The 22,008-nt window shown below is 44.5% G+C and overlaps 1 protein-coding gene across 2 annotated transcripts; it reads right to left on the reverse strand.

Moving 5' to 3' along the window:
* Positions 1–1,819: 1,819 nt before the first annotated feature.
* Positions 1,820–18,880, reverse strand: APOL6 (apolipoprotein L6). Of its 2 annotated transcripts, XM_025399590.1 has the most exons (4): positions 18,638–18,880; positions 9,438–9,534; positions 5,875–6,709; positions 1,820–1,870 (listed from the first exon to the last, which is right to left on the reverse strand). In XM_025399590.1, exons 3-4 carry the CDS (start codon positions 6,487–6,489, stop codon positions 1,844–1,846), a joined length of 642 nt encoding a protein of 213 aa, XP_025255375.1. In that variant the 5' UTR covers positions 6,490–6,709; positions 9,438–9,534; positions 18,638–18,880; the 3' UTR covers positions 1,820–1,843. The 2 variants fall into 2 exon arrangements, with proteins under 2 accessions (XP_025255375.1, XP_025255374.1); XM_025399589.1 differs by lacking the exon at positions 1,820–1,870 and having other exon boundaries at positions 5,157–6,709.
* Between the last annotated feature and the right edge of the window lie 3,128 nt (positions 18,881–22,008).

Below are 22,008 nucleotides of genomic sequence, written 5' to 3' on the forward strand. Positions count from 1 at the left end.
GAAAAAAAGACACACTATTTTTTTAAGCAAGAGTGTTTTCCTACAAGATATATTTATTGGAAAATACACAAATAATAAATTATCTGTTATTTAATTTAATATGACTTTATATTCTAAATTGCATCCAGTTTGTATTTATCCCATTACATTTACCTATTTCATTTTAATTGTTTACCTAGATTATTTATAAAAATTATGATAGTCATGATTTAAAGTTATGAAACTTCCATTGCAAAATTACAGCTGAGACAGTGAAAAACAATTTGACCTAACTGACTCCACCTTGCTCTTAACCTCCAAGCTCTCCCTTGTTCATTCCTGGGCATAGGCCGAATGAACTTTTGAAGAAATCTAGTCTAAGATTAGCTTTGAAACAAAGACAATAACAGTCCTTTCCCAAAACAAACCTCCTTCTTGTCTGTGGACTAAACTGCCTCAAGCCACAGGATTAGAAGTTATGGTAATCTTACTAAATTCAAGATGCAGCTATTTTCATTAAACCATATCAATGTCATATTTATTAAAAATTACACAAGCAAAGATCATTACAGTTTTGTAACCCCTATGCCAAATTTTGACACCTTAATGGTATTTTGCAGGGATAAGTATAAAATCACTTGATTGATAGAATGCAAACAAAAATGTATGCTGGCAATTCTTAAGACATTTCTAACATCACTTTACCAATAATTTTAAAGCTAGCTTATTTATTAAAGATTTTACTTAAGTTACATAAACGTGAAAAAGCATTTGACTACTCTTCTTTTTTAGTATCTGATTTAAGCACTTTTATTTTTCTTTAAGCCAATTGGAGCTCTTTTATATATTTTTAGTACTGAAACATTGTGTACACAACACATACATACATATAAGGACATATTAGGCATGCCAATAAAGTACATTTTACAGATTTATAATGCCCACCCCCACCCCCACCCCCACCTTTTTTTCCTATCTTAGACTTTCAGATTCTTGATAACCTGTTTTACAACCCTAGGCAATTGTCAGCTAAATAGCCTTAAATTTGCACATTAAATAAAACAACCCAGGTGAAAAGCAAATAGCAAAATTTACATCATAAGGTACAGAGAGAAAAAGCCTGGTGATGTTAGAGGAAGATGTTTTTATTTTTCTTTGAGCCAAATTAAACATAACATTAAACTACATTCTTCCTTAGCACAAGAGTAGCCTCTGTTGCAATAACTATTTTAGTCAAAAAATCCGGTGAAAACAGAATTCAGTCAACTAAGTAGTAAAAGGAAAAAAAACTTTTTTTTGCTACAAAAAAAAGACAAGTTCTTAGGAGAGAAAAACAAACAAGAAACAAAAACATGAAGGCCTTTCAAATACAAACATGCACAAACACACACATCTTGGATGTGAGTGTTTTAAATAAGCAGACTTTCAACCATTGAGCTCCTTGAAAAACTTTTTAAAAAATCTTATTACCAAATCTCAGCTAGGATAAAAGGTTGCTATTTCAGAGGTACAGCCATTGCTCTTTCAGTTTGGTCTGGCTAGCAAAAAGGTGGCCTTGTTATGTAAATAAAGCCCCTATAGTCATTAAAATTAAAAAAAAAATTTTTTTAAGCTGGCTGTTTTCCTACTACGTCAGAGTCCTTGACCCCATAATTTAGGGTTCCCCTTCGGATTTGACTAAGACAGAAACAAACAACAAAACAGTTAAGCAAAACTAACAATGGTCACACAGATTATACAATTTCTGAGCGCTCTAAGTGTAAGCAGAAATTAACACCAGCTGGTTGTTAAATACCAACTTTAGTCGTTTAAAAAGAATTTGCAAGACAGAATCCCAAAACAATTTCTTACCTAGTGATGGGTCTCAGGCTGTAGACTGCCCTGTACCAACCTAGAAGCAGGAAAAACAAAACAAACAATTTTCCCCATTGCAAGAGAGCTCAAACGCCATTAAAACATCACCTGCCTTCCATCATCATGAAAGCAGGAAAACTTGCTTTCCTTGTTGGGAGCAAGTAAAACTCCAACAAAAGAGGTGTTGTACAGCAAAATAAACTTCAGATCTCTACCAAATTTTAAGAGATCAGGGATTTTCTGGAAGGAGTCCTCTCAGACCTCAGCAAATTGTCCTATTGGTTTGAGCCATAAAGTTAGCTCATGCTGGTACCAAGCACTGACAGATTCATCAGAGGTCAGGAGCATCTCCACTCAGAATCCATTCATGGTTTCCAAAATGTGAACCCAGAAAATCTGAGACAGGTCTCAGTAAATTTAGAAAGTTGATTTTGCCAAGGTTGAGGACACACCTGTGACACAGCCTCAGGAAGTCCTGAAGACATGGGACCAAGATGGTCGGGGCATAGCTTGGTTTTATACATTTTGGGGAGACATAAGACATGAATCAATATATGTAAGAAGAGCATCGGTTCAGTGGGGAGGGAGCTTCCAGGTCACAGATTAGTGAGACACAAATGGTTGCATTCTTTTGAGTTTCTGATTAGCCTTTCCAAAGGAGGCAATCAGATACGTATCTATCTCAGTGAGCAGAGGGATAACTTTGAACAGAGTGGGAGGTGGGTTTGCCCTAAGCAGTTTCCCTAAGCTTGAGTTTTCCTTGGTGATTCTGGGGTCCCAAGATATTTTCCTTTCACAGTTGACATCCCCAGTGTGATAGTGTTTAGGGCTCAGAAAAAGATATCCTAAAATAGGGTGCTTTGGCATGCTGAGTTCTTTGGATAAAGGAGACTGAAGGGCCTCAGAAATAAGAGAACGAAGGTCTGTCTTTGACCCACTCCTGCCCACTTCCCTTCCTTTCCAAAGCACAGGGAGGAGCTTTCTTTGAAGTTCTCTTATTTGATTAAGGGAAGTTTCTCCAGAAGGAAGACAATTGTCCTGGACACCCCTTTCTGGAATCTACATCAATCAGAGAAGATTAACTCATAATGCAGGACAGGAGAATAATTAAAAGTTGCTCAAGACAACACACTGAGATAGACTTTTTGCTTATTCTTTCAACTATAGTTATGTGTTCAATAACAATGTTTCAGTCAACTGCATATACAACCATGGTTTGATAAGATTATAGTGGACTTGAGAAATTCCTATTGCCTAATATGCCGAAGGAAGAAAACGTTTTAAAATGTATTTTGTGTACCCTAAGTGTGCTGTGTTTATAAAGCCTACAGTAGTATACAGTAATGTCCTAGGCCTTCACATTCACTCACCACTCGCTGACTCATCTGGAGCAACTCTCAGCCCCGCAAGCTCCATTTGTGGTAAGTGCCCTATACAGGAGAGCCAATTCTTATCTTTTATGCCATATTTTTACTTTTCTTTTTCTCTGTTTACATATGTTTAGATGCACAAATATTTCCCATTGTGCTGCAATTCCCTATAGTATTCAGTAGTCACATGTTGTACAGGTGTGTAGCCTGCGAGCAATAGGCTCTCCCATATAGCCTAGGTGTGTAGTAGGCTATGCCATCTAAGTTTGGATAAGTACACTCTGTGATAATCACACGACAATGCAGTTGCCTAACGACACATTTCTCAGAATGTATCTGTCATGGGCGTCCATGTGCAGAGACCACCAAACAGACTTTGTGTGAGCAATAAAACTTTTTAATCACCTGGGTGCAGGCAGGCTGAGTCCAAAAAGAGAGTCAGCGAAGGGAGATAAGGGCGGGACCGTTTTATAGGATTTGGGTAGGTAAAGGAAAATTACAGTCAAAGGGGGGTTGTTCTCTAGCGGGCAGGAGTGGGGGTCACAAGGTGCTCAGTGGGGGAGCTTTTTGAGCCAGGATGAACCAGGAAAAGGAATTTCACAAGATAATGTCATCGCTTTAGGCAAGGACCGGTCATTTTCACTTCTTTTGTGGTGGAATGTCATCAGTTAAGGAAGGGCGGGCATTTGCACTTCTTTTGTGATTCTTCAGTTACTTCAGGCCATCTGGGCATATATACGTGCAAGTTACAGGGGATGCGATGGCTTGGTTTGGGCTCAGAGGCCTGACAGTATCCTTGTCACCAAGAGATACATGAGTGTATTCTTCTTCTTTTTTCTTTTTTTTTTTTGAGATGGAGTTTCATTCTGTCACCTACAGCCTGCGTTCAAGCAATTTTCCTGCCTCAGCCTCCCGAGTAGATGGGATTACAAGTACCCTGCCACTACATCTGGCTAATTTTTGTATTTATAGTAGAGACAAGGTATTGCCATGTTGGCCAGGCTGGTCTCAAAGTCCTGACCTCAGGTGATCTACCTTTCTCAGTGTAATAAGGCAAACTTTGCTCACCATACACTTCCTGCCCCTACCCCCTCCCATGGCCTGTGTCTCTACCTCCCCATCAGAGGCCCCACTTCCTGTAGCTTGGGGTGCTATTTAAGCTTCCGCCATCTGGCCCACATTAAAAAATGTATATGCCTTTTCTCCTGTTAACCTGTCTATTGTCAGCTTGTTTTATAGATTCAAATTCTTAAACCTTCAAGGTCTAGAAAGGAAGTTCCTTCTGCCCCTCCAATAGTATAAAGAAGTGGAGCCTTTTGGTAGGTGATAGAGTCATGAGGGCCCTGCCTTTAGGCATGGAATTAGTGCCTTTATAAAAGAGACCCAGGGGGGCTTGTTTGCCCCTTCTGCCATATGAGGACACAGCAAGACGGTGCCATCTGTGAAGCAGAGTGAACCTTCACCAGATATGGAATCTGCTGGTGCCTTGATTTTGGACTTCCTAGCCTCCAGAACTGTGGATTTCTGGATATATCTCTGTTGTTTGTAAATTACCCCATCTAAGGTATTTTGTTAAAGCAGCACAAACAAAGACACTTGGTGAGTGACATAACCTCCTTGGCTTAGTCATCTTCAGTTACTATAACAAAATAGTAACAAACTACTATAGATTGAGTTGCTTACACCACAGAAATGTATTGTTTCACAGTTCCAGAGGCTAGAAGTCCCAGACTGAGCTGCTGATTCATTCAGTTCCTGGTGAGGGCTCTCTTCTTCTGCCTTGCAGGTGGCTGCCTTCTTGCTGTGTCTACAAATAGCCTTCCTTCAGTGCAGGTGTGCAGCAGGGGTGGGGAGGTCCTCTTGTATTTCCTCCTCCTCCTCTTATAAGGAGGTCAATTCCATTGGGCAAGAACCTTACCCTATGGCCTCATTCAACCCTAATTACCTCCCAAAGGGTCCATCTCTAAATACAGCCACATTTTGGTTTAGGACTTCAAACATATGAATTTGGAGGAGGAGACAATTTAGTTCTTAACTCTCCCTATGGCTCAGTGACTCTTTGTTAAAACTGGGAAGACCCGGCTGGGCATGGTGGCTCAAACCTATAACCCCAGCACTTTGGGAGGCCAAGGTGCCTGGATCACTTGAGGTCAGGAATTCGAGACCAGCCTGGCCAAAATAGTGAAACCCTGTCTCTACTAAAAATACCCAAATCAGCTGAGCGTGATGGTGTATGCCTGGAATCCCAGCTACTTGGGAGGCTGAGGCAGGAGAATTGCTTGCACTCAGGAGGCAGAGGTTGCAGTGAGCCAAGATCATGCCACTGCACTCCAGCCTGGGCAACAGAGACCCTGTCTCAAAACAAACAAACAAACAGGGGAGACCCTTTTCCCAGCAATAGGCCTTAAGGAGCATTGAGGGATAAACAGAAGGCATGCCTAGGTCTGTCCAGGACAGGCACCCTCATCTCCAAGATGTACTCGATATTATTTGGACCTCCAAGGCCATTGTATGCCATGTCCTAAGAAACACTCATGTAAACTTTACATACACACAGACACACACACACCCACACCCACACCCACACATGCTCCCTTAACCCCTTCCAGTAAGACTTGGTTTCACAGGTCCCAGTTAAATCCTTCCCTACCCCTCTGGCCCTTGACCTTACTTTCTGTTGCAAGCTCTCGTAGTACTGGGTGAGTTCTGTGAGTTTCCTCTCCCACTTCGAGGCCTCGGATCTCAACTCTTCCGCAAGCTCTGCCCTTGCTCCTTCTTTCAGGTGCTTCCATCCCTTTGAGAGAGCGACGCAGTCATGGCCAAGGGACATGACAGACATCACACCTCCCCACAGGCGAGCATTTTTGGTCATCGCCAGTGTTGTTCCCCCAAAGGCCTTTTGTATCTGCCTGCTGCTCCGGGAGGAGACTTGGCCAGTGGTCAGAAGACGCTTGATAGCACTGGCCAAGTGTGGGTCAGCTCTGAGTTTCTGAAATGCACGGATGTTTTTCTTGGCATCCTTCAAGGCGCTTACACCATTATAGGTAATCTTTACAGCAGCTGTGACATAGTCTGCCCTGTTTACCTCCTCCTCCCTGTTCTCTTGGTCATGGGTGGGCAGTATGTCTTCAGCCTGTGCTTGGAATTTTTTATTTTCGGATTTTTCCCACATACCACTCACAACGCTGGTGACCCCAGCTGCTGCTGCCAAACCTTGACCAGCGCCGGAGAGCAGTAGGCTGGCTCCTCCTGTTACTGGGGCAACGGCTAAACCCAGGAGGCTCATCGCACCAGAGATGACAGCAGTAGAGTTGATCACTATGTTAGCCTTGGTGAATTTCTTGTGACTTTTGTCAGTATCCTCTGCAAGGGCACAGAGCTTGTCAATGTCCCCTTTTAGATCTTCTTTCCATCTGGGAAATTCTCTCAAAAATATTTTTTCTTCGGGGGACAGATCTCTGTCTTGTAGTTCCTCGTCTTCACACAGAGGAACATCTTCCTCATCCCTGAGGAGAAATGAAATAAAGATTTTGCTTTAGCTTCCCAGATGGGAAACTGCTTGTGGCTCTTGGATATTCTTGCCACTCTCAACTTCGAATCCTCCCTGTACCTCCCTACAAAATCCCCTGAAAAGTCCCAGAGCATTGTAGAGTAGTTCAACTTTCGCTGAAAACTACTGGTTCCGTGGAGAAAAGAAACACGTAAGAGGGGTATGTGGAAGGACAAATGTGAGTCACCCCAGCCTTGGCCAAGGAATGGGGAAGGAAGATTAAGTCCTGAGGTATGTTTTCAGCCTTGTTCAGAGAAAGCACAGCACTGCTGCAGAGGAGGGGCAGTGGGGAAATGTTAAAACCCCACTCAAGATAAGGAACTTGGGAACAACGGTGGGAGAGATCTGGGAAAAGTAGGAGAAAGAGAAGACAAGGTGGTGGGCAGGGGATGAGAGTCCCAGATGTGTAGAAGTGAGTAGGAGGGTGGAGGGGGCCATATTGAGTCATACATCCTCCACTCTGATGACCCTGAATCTGGCTACGTGGGGTGTGCCTCTGCTTCTATCAGGAGTTACACATTGAGAGTTGAGATCAATTATTATTCATGTCCTGAATGCTCTCCTTGCTCTTGGTCAGCGTTACTTGACCCTTCAAGCAGATGGGATTGGTCCTTTATGGAAGAAGTTTGAGACAAAGAGACCCAGACCTCTCTTCCTCCAACATTTCACAGGACGAAGTACGAAGGGATCTTTGCCAGGTCAGTTGGCTTTGACCTTCAAGGGAGAGCTGCATCAGGGTGAGAGCAAAGCCTACTGCTTGGGGCATTTTCTCATGTAAGGTGCCATTTGTGCATTTCTTTCAGGGTGAGCCAAGGAGGCCTGGTGATAACAGATGCCCTGGCCCAAAGGAGAACATCAGAGCTGGAGGGGACCCTGGAGAGGATCTGGGCCATCTCCTTTATGATTCAGTGGGGGGCCTCAAGCCCAGAGAGAAAAGAGGACACTCCCAAAGGAACATGCAAGGTAAAGATGGAGCGTTGGGTGGGCTCTGAGTCCTAAACTTGGTGCTTTCTGCCCTTCCTCTCATCTGTCAGTTGATGTCACGGCCTCCTCATTGAAGTATATGTATGTCCATAAATGTTTTTATCTTTAAATCTCTCTTTCCACACACACATGCACAGAATTCCTCAGTGGGAAAGATTAGAAACTAAATATACCATCGAGCATATGTTTTAAGTATTAATGAATTAATAAATTTAGGCCCAATTATCCATTAATCCACAGATGTAAATCAGTTAACAGAGCAGAAGATCACCAGGGCTTGCAATGGGGAAGGGGTGGGATGAAGGCAAGCGGGGTGGTCCTGATGAAGAACCCTAGACATAAAAGATGCCATAGTTTAGCCCACCCTGATCTTTGTGTTTCCTCAAGGTATGCTAGACAAAAAGAAACAGCAAATAGATATGTAGCTGCAAAGATCAACCATGCCACTGTATATTAACTGTAGAGTTTTGGTTTTAGCATGGCTGATAACTAACAGAAGCTTGACTTCATGTGTTTCTTAATTAAACCAAGCGTCTCACATGTGAACATCTCTGCTCCAGTACATCCTGTATCAGTTGGTGATGTCTACTGGCATTGGATAACATTTCAGTTCAGTTCCATGAGATACTACACATAATTCACCTAATTCACAGAGCAAATATTTGTTACTTGCACACATTGTGCAGGAGGCTGATTTACCAGTAACTGGGCTTAAATTCATTAATTTGTTAACACCAAATGGCTTCCTTCCTTGGTGGTATATGAGCTGAAGAAATGGAGTTCCTGTCTTCAAGAGAGTTACAGAGATGAGGCTCCAGAGTGGAGCAACTTCTATCTTTGGAGTCTTATTGCCCAACGCCATGTGACTGACTCAATCTTTTTTTTTTTTTTTTTTTTTTTGAGACAGAGTCTGGCTCTGTCGCCCAGGCTGGAGTGCAGTGGCGCGATCTCGGCTCACTGCAAGCTCCGCCTCCCGGGTTCACGCCATTCTCCTGCCTCAGCCTCCCGAGTAGCTGGGACTACAGGCGCCCACAACCGCGCCTGGCTAATTTTTTGTATTTTTAGTAGAGACGGGGTTTCACCGTGGTCTCGATCTCCTGACCTTGTGATCCGCCCGCCTCGGCCTCCCAAAGTGCTGGGATTACAGGCGTGAGCCACCGCGCCCGGCCAATTTTTTTTTTTTTTTTTTTTTTTTTTGAGACGGAGTCTCACTGTGTCTCCCAGGCTGGAGTGCAGTGGCGCGATCTCGGCTCACTGCAAGCTCTGCCTCCCGGGTTCACGCCATTCTCCCGCCTCAGCCTCTCAAGTAGCTGAGACTACAGGCGCCCGCCACCTCGCCCGGCTAGTTTTTTGTATTTTTAGTAGAGACGGGGTTTCACCATGTTAGCCAGGATAGTCTCGATCTCCTGACCTCGTGATCCACCTGCCTCGGCCTCCCAAAGTGCTGGGATTACAGGCTTGAGCCACCGCGCCCGGCCTGACTGACTCAATCTTGACTTGCTCTCCAAAATATTTACTTTAGCTCTGTGAAGTATTTTTTTCCCTAGGGGAACGGATTTTCGTATGCGTAATAGAGACCAGCGGGAAGATAAGGCCCCACAGGTAATCCTATCAGAGCACATGTATTCCTTATCGTGAGGATGCCTGCAGCATTTCAACAGAACCAGCCCTCTCCCTGGGGACTACGCCTGTTGGGTTACCTTTCCAAACCAACACCAGCCTCACTTTCTTCCTCTGCCTGGTTGTCCAGCAGCGTCTGTGGCACCAAATCTGTGTCCCCAGGAGTCAAATGATTTTCTGGTCAGGAATGTAGAAAAACAACGTTACTGCACATATGATGAAACCTTATGAAATTCAGGTGTGGAGGGATTTTGGATTATGTGGTATCAAAATAACAACCATATAGCATACTAAATATTTGCAAACTATTATTTTAAAATTGTATGTTGAGGTGTAGCTTACACATAATAAATGCATGCAGTGAAATAGTTCAATACATTGTGACCTCTTTAATGGAGGGTAGCAGTATACACCACCCCAAAATATGCCACTTTGGCATAAGGATTATTTTGAGCCAAAAGCAATTGAGAAGAAGTGGGTACAAGAAAAGTTCTCCGGCCGGGCGCGGTGGCTCAAGCCTGTAATCCCAGCACTTTGGGAGGCCGAGATGGGCGAATCACGAGGTCAGGAGATCGAGACCATCCTGGCTAACACGGTGAAACCCCGTCTCTACTAAAAAATACAAAAACTAGCCGGGCGAGGTGGCGGGCGCCTGTATTCCCAGCTACTCGGGAGGCTGAGGCAGGAGAAAGCCGTAAATCCGGGAGGCGGAGCTTGCAGTGAGCTGAGATCTGGCCACTGCACTCCAGCCTGGATGACAGAGCCAGACTCCGTCTCAAAAAAAAAAAAAAAAGAAAAAGAAAAGTTCTCCACTCTCCCCCTATTTGCCTAAAAGCAAGACATAAATTTACAAAGGTAAAGCTGTCCCTCATCTCCTCACTACCAGAAAGGATAAAGTTCGATCACCAAAGATGACATTGACTTGCCTTCCCATAAGGTATTCCTCCTGGAGACTTAAAACCCTTTTCCACTGTCTTACTACTTCTCTAAAAATGTACTGTTCATTGTTGGAGGTGTATTGAAACAGGAATTCAAAGCTACCTCTTTGAGAATTATTTAATCCCTGGATCTCTCCCATGTCCATATGAAATAGACATGTTAACACACTTCTGCTTGGTTTTCTCTTGTTAATCTGTCTTGGGTTACAGGAGTCTGTTCCAGCTAAGAACTTATGAGGGTTGAGAAAAAAATTACTTTTCCTCCCATACATAGCCAAGGGCTGGTAACAACCCAAATACATCAATCAATAGAAGAATAAACAAACAAATTATAGTATTTTTATATAGTTAAATACTACATAGCAATAACAACTTTTAAAACTACTGATACCCAAACAACATGGAATAACTTCACAGACATTATTATTGAGTGAAAGAAATCAAACAAATGACTCCATTTATATGAAGTTCAATAATATGCAAATGAATTGGTTGTAGAAGTCAGAATCATGGTTTTCTCTCAGGTGGGGCAATTATTGACTGGGAGGAGGAAGTACAAGGAAATCTCCTGTTCTCCATCTTGACCTGGGTGAGTGATTTCTTAGATGGATATTATAAGAGAGGGAAAAAAAATTTTCCCTCTATTCTTCTAAGTTCTCAACTAGAACCCCTGTAACTCAAGACAGATAAATAAGAGAAAAACAAACAGAAATGTACTCTTAAGTGTATGTAGGAGACACCAGGGAATAAACAATTCTCAGAGTAGTGGCTTAGAACTCCCTGCTTATATAACCACCCTCAACAAAGAATTATACAATTTTAGAGAAGTGACAAGATGAAGAAAAAGACTTTGCATCTTGAGGGCCACCAAACTGTGGGTAGACAAATAAAAACGAAATGAAGAATAGAAAGAGACTAGTCAATAAAGTTTGTTACGCAGCTTCCTCTGGTACCATCTCCAGGCCCATAAAGGTCTAAAGTTCTCAGTGGTTAACCTTTATTATCCTTGATAGAAAGACCTTTGTAAATTTAGGTCTTGCTTTTAGGCAAATAGAGAGAGGACAGAGAGCCTTCCTGCATCTGCTTCTTCTTAATTGCCTTCACCTCAAGAATCCCTATGCCAAAGGGGCGTATCTCGGAGTAGCGTATTCTGTTCTCTCACAAATATTATGACCACATGGACAGTAATGATTAAAGGATCATTTTCACCGAACAAAGCAGTAATTTACAAGGCCCCTTTGTACAAATTGTATTCCCAAAAACATAATATGTTGTGATATTGTGATTTATAAGTATAATTATATATAGATATATAATTACATATACGTGTGTATGTGTGTGTGTGTGTGTGTGTGTGTGTGTGTGTATGGTTCTCATCCCCATTTCTGGCACAGGGCTCCTAAAACCCTTGAAATTTCCTGGTGATGAAAACAATAAAGGTGAAAAGAGCATCTTTTCTTAACCATAACCGGGCCCTTTTAGCCACACCTGAGTTGATGTTAATGAGGTGACTTTAGAAAGCCTCCAAGGATGGGGGCGCTGGTCGTCTGGGGAAACAACCATGTGATTTGAGGGTTGGAATATTCAGCCCTTGAGTTCCAGGAGAGGAGAGAGACTGGAGATTGAGTTAACCACCAATGGCCCATAGTTTCTTTAATCAATCATGCCTGTGTAAGGAAGCCTCCATAAAAGCCCAAAAGGACAGGGTTCAAAGAGCTTCTGGGTTGGTGAACACATGGAGATACCTGGAGGGTGGTGTGCCCAGAGAGGGCATGGGAACTCCATGTCTCTTCCCCCATATCTTGCCCTGTGCATCAATTCCATCTGGCCATTCTTGAGTTGGATCCTTTATAAAAAACTGGTCATTGTAAATAAATGTTTCCCTGAGTTTTGCAAGCTGTTCTAGCAAATTATTGAAACTGAGGAAGGGGGTGTGGAAATCTTCCATGTGTCACCACATTGGACAAAAGTTGTGGGTAACCTGGGGACCCACCACTTACAACTGGTGTCTGAAGTAGGGGCAGTCTTATGGGACTGAGCCCTTAACCGGTGGGATCTAATGGTATCTCCAAGGAGATAGTGTCTGAATTGAGTTAAACTGTAGGATGTCAAGTTTGTTCTCATCAAGAAGTGGAGAATTGCTTGGTGTAGGGGGAAAAACTCACACATTTTGGTGACCAGAAGAAGTAAATTGGTGTGAGTATTGAGGGTAGTAGTAGAGTTCAGCCTCCTTCCTTCGCCTCTCTCGCACACACCCTCTTGCCCTTCTGCCTTCTGCCTTCTGCCATGGGATAACACAGCAAGAAGGTCCTTGCCAGATGCTAGCACCCTGATATTGAACTTCCCAGCCTCCAGAACTGTGAGAAATAAATTTCTTTTCTTCATAAATTCCCCAGTTTGTGGTATTCTGTTATAGCAGCACAAAACAGACTAAGACAGAATAAAAGAGTCCCCCAGTTCTTCTATCTACAAGGTAAAAATTTTAGGAGCTCTATGTTGGTAGGGGTGATGGCAGCAGTTAGATTTGCAGAAATCCACAGGTTTCACCAGCGCATGTGGGAGGTGAGAGAGTAGAGTCAAGGATAACATCATATTTTTGGGCCTTGAACAACTGTTACAATGAAGATCCCATTTACTGAGATGGGAAGGGGTGAAGGTTTTTTTGGTAGGATATGTGTTTGTCGTGGGGTGTGATAGAGTTCAGTGTGGGATGGGTTAAGTTTGAGAAACCTGTTAGACAGCCAAGTGATGTTGAGTCTGTTTCTGGCTGGAGATCAAATTTGGGAGCCATCAGTGCAGAAAGTAGTTGAAATCATGACTTGGGTGAGAACCCCAGGATAAGAGTAACAGTAGAGACAAAGTGCAGTCAAAGAACTGGGTCCTGAGCACTCCAACAGTGGGACCTGAGGAAAGAGAGGAGGAAGAACAAGAGATGGAACACAGGAGCAGCTAGTGAAGCACACAGAGAACTCACAGAGAATGGCATTTTGGAATCCAGGGTGAAACATTTGAATATGATTGACAGCCTTTGTGTCTCCCTGTATTTTTCAACATTCTGAATCTTGCTTTCCATCTTTATCTTACGAAGATTCTGCTTTACCTGCCAGTGACACTAGCTGGAATGGAAGAAAACATACCTTGGCAGGCTGGAGATAGCATGTTTCTGATCCTCCTTATATTCAGAATGACAGGTGTTCTGGCTGAGAAGAGACGCTGTACTACCTTTCTAGAGGAGAAAGAAGGCCTTCTCATTAGTATGGATCCAAAGCCCCTTTCTACCACTTACCTGTTCTGGGGTTTCAAGACATTCAAGATACCACTGTACGTTTCCCTTCTCAGAAAAGAGAAATAGTTTGAGATAATAAGATATAGCTTATAGATAAGTAAAATAGCTAGTAAAATGCCTAGCTCAATAAATGTTCAGGAGCAACTGGTTTCTGCATTTTTCATAATTATAAATAGGATAAAAATAGTGTCTTACAAGGAAAGGACCCTCGGATTGGCTTAGAAAGCAACCCCAACTACTTTGTATGTTTCTTACAGGAGATACAACTGAAACAGTGACTCGAAAAAAGTTGGAACTAAAAAGTTGGGCAAAATCACAAAGGCAAAGGAAATGTCTGTGGCTGTAAGAGGAATCCTTGGGATGGAACTGTTCTGTGTCTTGATTAGTGGTAGTCACATACATCCACATGTGAGAAAATTGCAGTAAATTAAACTTGGGAAACTCAGTGATGGGTCTATGGGATCTCTTTGTATTACTTATTATAATTGCATGTAAATCTATAATTATTTCAAAATAGAAACTTTTTTTAAAGTGGCAGGCAAGTACAAAAAAAAAAGTATTGTAACATTATTAATAGTAAAAAACAAAAAACAAACAAAAAAACACCTAAATTTCCACTTAAAGTGGACTGATTAAAAAAACTATGGCCTATCAAACAATGATATCCTATGTAGACATTAAACCAAAGGAGGCAAATTCATGTGAACAGATGTGGAAAGATCTCCTATATGCATTGGTAAATTAAAAGGCAGGGTTCATTTGTACACATAAAAGATAAATGTGACTATATAGACAAGCATCTATGCCAGATGCAGTGGTTTATGCTTTTTTTTCTTTTTTTTTTTTTTTGAGACGGAGTCTTGTGCTATCACCCAGGCTAGAGTGCAGTGGCACTATCTCAGCTCACTATAACCTCCACCTCCCGAGTTCAAGCGATTCTCCTGCCCTCAGCCTCCTGAGAAGGTGGGATTATAGGCATCTGCCACCACGCATGGCTATTTTTGTATTATTAGTAGAGACAGGGTTTCACCATGTTGGCCGGGGTGGTTTCCAACTCCTGACCTCAAGTGATCTGCTCACCTCGGCCTCCCAAAGTGCTGGGATTACAGGCATGAGCCACCAAGCCTGGCCAGTTTATGCCTTTAATCCCAGTACTTTGAGAGGCTGAAGTGGGAGGAAAGTAGCCAGGCATGGTGGTTTGCATCTGTAATCCCAGCTACTCAGAAGACTGAGGCAGGAGGATCACTTGAGCCCAGAAGTCGGAGACCAGCCTTAGTAAAACAGTGAGACCTTGTCTCTGAAAAAAAAGAAAAAGAAAAAGAAAAAAAAAGTTAATAGCAGTAATCAGTGATGAGATTAAGGGTCAGGAACCAGTGGAAGCTTGCTTTTCTCTAGGTCCCTTCATACTTTTTGTATCAATATTTTTTGCCACGTGGCTGTCTGTGATACGTTAAGCAATTAAAAAAAAAAAAAGTTTTCCTGTGAGGCAGGTTGAATAGTGTGCCCCTTCCCCTGCCAAATTCATGTCTACTTGGAACCTTAGAATGTGACCTTATCTGGAAATAGGGTCTTTGTAGTTAAAATTAGTGCAGGATCTCCGGGTGAAATTATCCTGGATTTAGGGTGGCCCCGAAATCCACCACTGGTGTCATTATAAGAAGAAGAGGTGACAGAGAGAGACACAGAAAAGAAGGCCGCGCGCAGACAGAGGCAGAGATTAGAGTCGTGCTGTTGGAAGCCACCGAGGCTACAAAAGGCACAGAGGGTCTCCCGGGAGCCTGCAGCAGAAGTGTGCCCTACCGGCACTGTGATTTTTTACTTCCAGCCTCCAGAACCGTGAGACACTAAATGTCTGTTGTTTGAGGCCACCCAGTTTGTGGTGCTTTCTGACAGCAGCCCTAGGGAAGCCAATATATTCCTTTGGATCTCTTCCCTACATTTGGTACTTGGTCCAGCACTTACAGCAGAAATGCCATTTCCTAGAAATGGCTTCTTGCTCAGCTCATCCTCCCTTCTCTCATCCCCTTCCCTTCCACTTATAAAAAGTTAGAAAAAAAAAATCCTCCCTCACATACTCTGAAGGGACACAAATTCTTTATTTTTTTTTTATTTTTAATTAATTAATTTTTTTTTTGAGACGGAATTTTGCTCTCATTGCCCAGGCTGGCATACAATGGCACAATTTTTGGCTCATTGCAACCTCTACCTCCCAGATTCAAGCGATTCTCCTGCCTCAGCCTCCCGAGTAGCTGGGATTACAGGCATGTGGTAACACACCTGGCTAATTTTTGTATTTTTAGTAGAGATGGGTTTCACCATGTTGGCCAGGCCGGTCTTGAACTCCTGACCTCAGGTGATCCACCTGCCTCAGCCTCCCAAAGTGCTGGGATTACAGGCGTGAACCACCGTGCCCAGCCTGGGACACAAATTCTTATAGCCATTCATTTTCTAATTGTTTAAATGAATACAAGTTTATGGTTGAAAATTTAGAAATAAATTATAAAATCCACCTGTACACTTACCACATGGAAATAAAAACTAGTGACATTTTATTTTACAAACCAAAAATTTAAATGAATGCTGTTCATGTAGTTTGTGTGAATTCTTGTCACTTAACATTGTATCGTTGGGGCTGGGCACGGTGGCTCAAGCCTGTAATCCCAGCACTTTGGGAGGCCGAAACGGGTGGATCACAAGGTCAGGAGATCAAGACCATCCTGGCTAACACAGTGAAACCCCGTCTGTACTAAAAAATACAAAAAACTAGCTGGGCGAGGTGGCGGGCGCCTGTAGTCCCAGCTACTCGAAAGGTTGAGCCAGGAGAATGGCGTGAACCCGGGAGGCGGAGCTTGCGGTGAGCTGAGATCCGGCCACCGCACTCCAGCCTGGGCGACAGAGCGAGACTCCGTCTCAAAAAAAAAAAAAAAAAAACATTGTATGGTAGTAGTTCCCCAGGTGATATATAGAAACTGTGTCGCATTTCATTATACGAATGTATCACTACACATTCAGTAACTTTCTCGCTGTTGAAACTTTGGGTTGTTTTCAGTTATTTTAAAAGTTTGTATTTATAATTTTTGGTTAAAATCCTTATATAGATGTGTGTCTACATGTTTGTTTATTTCTTTGGGGCAGTCTATGAAAAAGAATTAATGCGTCAAAGATAAAAACGTTCTCCCCTCTCTGGGATGTGAAGCTCGGTTTGGTTTGAGGGGCTTGGCACCTTTAAGGACTTACTTTCGCCAGACATACATCTACCTGCTTTACGGTGACCCTGTGAAATCGATGCTAAGATTATGCCCATTTTACAGATGTGCAAACTGAGACATAGGGAGGCCAGTGTTACACAGTAAGCAGGAGAGCCTGTACGATTCCAGCCACGCTGAGTCTGGAGTGGTTGGTCCCAATCAGGGCACATTTGCTCCCCAGGGACGTTGCTAATATCTGGAGACATTTTTGACGGTCTCAGCTGGAGAGGGTATGTAGTGGGCAGATGCCGGGGATGCTGCCAAGCACCCTACAATGCACAGGACGGCCCCCACAACCAGGGATCACCTGGTTAAACATGACAAGGGTGCCGGGGGTGAGAGACCCTGGTCTGGAACCCCATTTTTCACCAGAGTCCCCCAGTACCTCTCCCATTTTTTTTTACATTAGTCCTATGGGATGCAGGGCAAAGGTAACAGCAGGAAACTCATCTGAGCAGATCCCATTCCCTCCCCTCTGACCTGCTCTCGGTGGTTGTGAGATGAGAGTTGTATTGGGAGAGGATTTGAGACATTATTTTCATTAGAAAGCTTATAGGATATTTATGACAGTCTTTCCTTACCTGCCTTCCCCCGCAAAACCAACTTCTTCAGATACACAATCTAAGTAAGAAAAGTCTGCTTACTTTGAAAACACAGCTTCAAGATAATCTCCCAAAGTTTTTTTTTTTTTTTTTTTTTTTTGAGACAGGGTCTCACTCTGCTGCCCAGGCTGGAGTGCAGTGGTGTGATCACTGCTCACTGCATTCTTGATTTTCTGGGTTCAAGTGATCCTTCCACCTCAGCAACCCCCTATCCACCCAGTAGCTGGGACTACAGGTATGCACCATCACGCCCAGCTAATTTTTGATTTTTTTAGAGACAGGATCTCACTATGTTGCCCACGCTGGTCTCAAACTCTTGGGCTCAAACAAGACACTTGCCTTAGCCTCCCAAAGTGCTGGGATTACAGGCATGAGCCACTGCGCCTGGCCTAGTCACCCTAATATTTATCACAAACTCCCTCACCCTCTTCCTAAACAACTTCACATAAACCTACAATCTAGAAAACTCGGTAGGTTGGCTTTGCAGTTTCCGGACAACTCGCCCAGCACCCTTTTTCTTGTGAAATGACACCCCTAAACCACTCCTATACTGAATTTCTAGAGAAACCCCTGTGGCTGATGTAATCACCTGCTTTCTTTTTTTTTTTTTTTTTTGCTCTGTTGTCCAGGCTAGAGAGCAGTGGCACGATCTCGGCTCACTGCAAGCTCCGCCATTCTCCTGCCTCAGCCTCCCGAGTAGCTGGGACTACAGGCGCCCGCCACCATGCCTGGCTAATTTTTTGTATTTTTAGTAGAGACAGGATTTCACCGTGTTAGCCAGGATGGTCTCGATCTCCTGACCTCGTGATCTGCCCGTCTCGGCCTCCCAAAGTGCTGGGATTACAGGCGTGAGCCACCGCGCGCAGCTGAAATCACCTGCTTTCTAAGTGCCAGATCACCTCTGCTTAAGCCCTTGGATCCCCAGCAGTGGAGGGGCAAATGCAGCTTGGCTAGTCACATCACATGCTTTATCACGTTTTGATTTAACCCTCAAATGGCTGTAAGGGACAGAAACCTACCGGGTTTAACATAGGAGAAATTGATCCTCAGACTCTCCCCACGCTCTGGCTGGCATTTGAACCCCGCTGCTTGGACAGCAGCTCTTTCTCCTGAGTCAGGTGCCTAAAGCTAACCCCTTGGGGGCTTTGTCCTTCAGGGACTAGAGCAGCAGCCCCCTTCTCCCCCAACTTCTGCCTGCCATCTCACCTTCTCTCCACGGAGCTCTCCTTTGTGGCCTCAGGTCCCGAGGGAGAGGAAGATCCTGAACCTCTGTCCTTGACTCTCCAAGGCCCCCGGTCCTGCAGGAGGCTGTGAGCGTCTGGGCTGGAGAAAGACAGTAGGGTGGCTTTTGAACAGGAATTGATTGCAAAACTGGTTTCTGTTAAGTGCTGCAGGAATAAAAAAAGCCAAACTCTCGGGCTCTTCCAGGAAATCATGGGCTCCAGCTGTGCACTTTCATTTTCCTTTTTGCCTGTTTCTCTAACTGCATGCACAACAAGATGAAAGAGCAGAATCAAAGTCAGAAGGCCTGAGTCTCTCGTCTCTGTCCTGGCTGTGTTATAGGATGGACCTGTATGGGGTATGAAAAATAGCTCCTGTGGCTTAGAGCTATGGATGGGGCACCTGATGAATAGTGGATTCACAGTAGCGATCATCACTGATTGTTCTGAAACTGCTTCCCTCCACAGCATCTTGATGTGGATAACAGCCCTATGAGGTGCGCGGCCGGCATTTAAGGGCTAATAACTCTGAAATGCAGAATCCTCTGAAAATGGAAACTTTTTTATTTTATTTTTTATTTTATTTTTGAGATGAAGTCTCACTCTGTTGCCCAGGCTGGAGTGCAATGGCACGATCTCAGCTCACTGCAACCTCCGCCTCCTGGGTTCAAGCTATTCCCCTGTCTCAGTCTCCCCAGTAGCTGAGATTACCTGCGCCTGCCACCACGCCTGGCTAATTTTTGTATTTTTAGTAGAGATGGGGTTTTATGTTGGCCAGGCTGGTCTCAAACTCCTGACCTCAAGTGATCCACCCACCTCAGCCTCCCAAAGTGCTGGGATTATAGGTGTGAGCCACTGCACCCGGCCTGAAAACAAAAACTTTAAAAAAAATAATAATTTATTCATTTAGTGGCAAAACCTGACCTGATCTGGCATGAATTCACTTATGGTTTTTATGTCTCTTGCTTAATTTGAATATTCACTGTCACTGTAAAAATATTAATATGTTTGACTGAGGAGGGCTGCTGGGGGTGGGTGGGTTACACAGTACGTGATACCTGCACCCCATTACCTTTCTAAAAATCACTTGGGGACTCTGCCATGCATCTGGCCTCAAGGATTGGAGATACAGGATGTGATACTCTGTCTCCCACTTTAAGGAAGAGGAAACTCAGGCTTCTAGAAGTTAGTGATTACACAGCTAAGAACCAGTCCTAGGCGCTGTGTCTGCAAGAATGAGCCCACAGTGTGGTTACGGGCTGAGATCTGTGTCTCTCTAGCATTTCTGTCAAGTTGTGATCAGAAGTCACGTGGTTTGCAGAAATCCCCAGTCACCACCCCTAGCTGAGGCCACACTGGGTGCTGTTGCTTTGCAGAAGGTGTGGCCCACCTAGCCAGTCCTGCCTTTGCGACGATGGAGGCCACCTCCTCTCCCTTGGCCCTACGAGCAGGAATGAGGGGTTAAGCGCTGCTGAGTTGGGTCCTGTAGGGGCCTTTCCAACCCTGGCATCCCAGATTCCACAAGCCAGCCCTGCTGTGGCCTCCCACACTTGGAGAACACTCTAAACACAGCCTGACCTTGAAGCCGACTTGGCTGCCTGGCTGGGGTCGCTGAGCCATCCCAGGCCTGCCTGCTGTTTTCCCTGGCAATGGACCCAGATGTTGTGGTCACTGCTCGGTCCTGGGAGTCTCAGGGGCCAGACCGGCCATTGGATGAGGGGCAGTGTTTACCACCAGGGCTCTTGTGAAACGATCGCCCCAAGAGATGCTGTGTGAGAAAAATGTTCTGTAGCCAAATGCAGGAAGTGCTGCTTATGTAAGGGAACAGAAAGCATCCACCCTATAGGTCAGATGAACAAAAGTGGGGAGTTGTTTAATTTCCTAGAGTCCACTTCCCTTCCCTCAAGGCCCAAGACCTGCTGAAAAGAAACAAACTTGCCTGAAGACCCCTCAGTCTCTTGTGGTTTAAAACACACTCTCAGGCCAGGCGGGGCACGGTGGCTCATGCCTGTAATCCCAGCACTTCAGAAGGCTGAGGCAGGCCCAGTAATCCCAGCACTTCAGGAGGCTGAGGCAGGCAGATCGCCTGAGGTCAGGAGTTCAAGGCCAGCCTGACCAACATGGTGAAACCCTATCTTTACTAAAAATACAAAAATTAGCTATGTGTCGTAGTGGGCACCTGTAATCCCAGCTACTCGGGGGGCTGAGGCAGGAGAATCGCTTGAACCTGGGAGGCGGAGGTTGCAGTGAGCTGATATTATGCCACCGTACTCCAGCCTGGGCAAGAGTGAGACTCTCTCAAAAAAAAAAAAAAATTAAAAAAATTAAAAAAAAAAAAACATGCACGCACACACACACTCTTTTGGGTAAAGTCTGTCGTTTGGGGGTGAATGTTCAGGCAATTTAAGTTCGAATTTTCTGTCAGGGCTTTTTATGTTTTCTTAAAAGTTTGCCTCCCATTGAGGCTGCAGTGAACTGAGATTGCACCACTGTACTCCAGTCTGGGTGACAGAGCGAGACCCTGTCGGAAGGAAGGAAGGACGGAAGGAAGAAAGGAAGGAAGGAAGGGAGGGAGGGAGGGAGGGAGGGAGGAAGGAAGGAAGGAAGGAAGGAAGGAGGAAATTTGCCTGCCTCTGAGATGGCATCTGGGGGCAGGGGCTTGTACTGACCCTCTGGGGTTCCACTGGCCCACAGAGAGGGTCCTTTGTGACCCTCCCACCAGGCATCACTGGCTCCCAGACACCTGGGTTCTGGTTTGCCTTGCACCTCTCTCGAGGAGCCTCAGGTTTTCTGTGTTGCAGCCACAACCAACCCACCCTGGGCTCAGGCTGTCTGCCTCCCAGAGAACTCACCACGCCTCGGCCCAGTGGCCCCTGGCACAGACAGGGAGGAGAGAAAGGCCTTGAAGCACATTTTGACCCTGAGATTCTTGAATTCCAGAAATTTCTTCTCTTCTCTCTGGCTATAGCATGTAAGGAGAGTTTGAGCAAACGCTGTCCTGAGTGCAATTTGCCAAATGCAGCAAAAGTTCCACCGTAACCTGCATTGCTTTGCCTGGAAGCAGTTTCAGGATCCTGGGAATCCAGGCCAGAGTGAAGCAGGGAAGTAGCCATTACAAGGGGAGAGTGGAGCACTGAACTTGAACCCAGGACCACCAAAAGGGCCAGGCCTGGCATGGCCACACCCTTGTTGCTTGGCCCACAGCAACTAACCCTCACCCACTTCCATTCTGTCTCCTTCCTGGGATTCTTGTGAGGAAGTTTTTGTTTGTTTGCTTTTTGTTTTGTTTTGTTTTTTTTGAGACAGTCTCGCTCTGTTGCCCAGGCTGGAGTGCAGTGGTGCGATCTCGGCTTACTG

Source organism: Theropithecus gelada, chromosome 10 (genome assembly GCF_003255815.1).
Source record: "Theropithecus gelada isolate Dixy chromosome 10, Tgel_1.0, whole genome shotgun sequence".
NCBI lineage: Eukaryota > Metazoa > Chordata > Mammalia > Primates > Cercopithecidae > Theropithecus > Theropithecus gelada.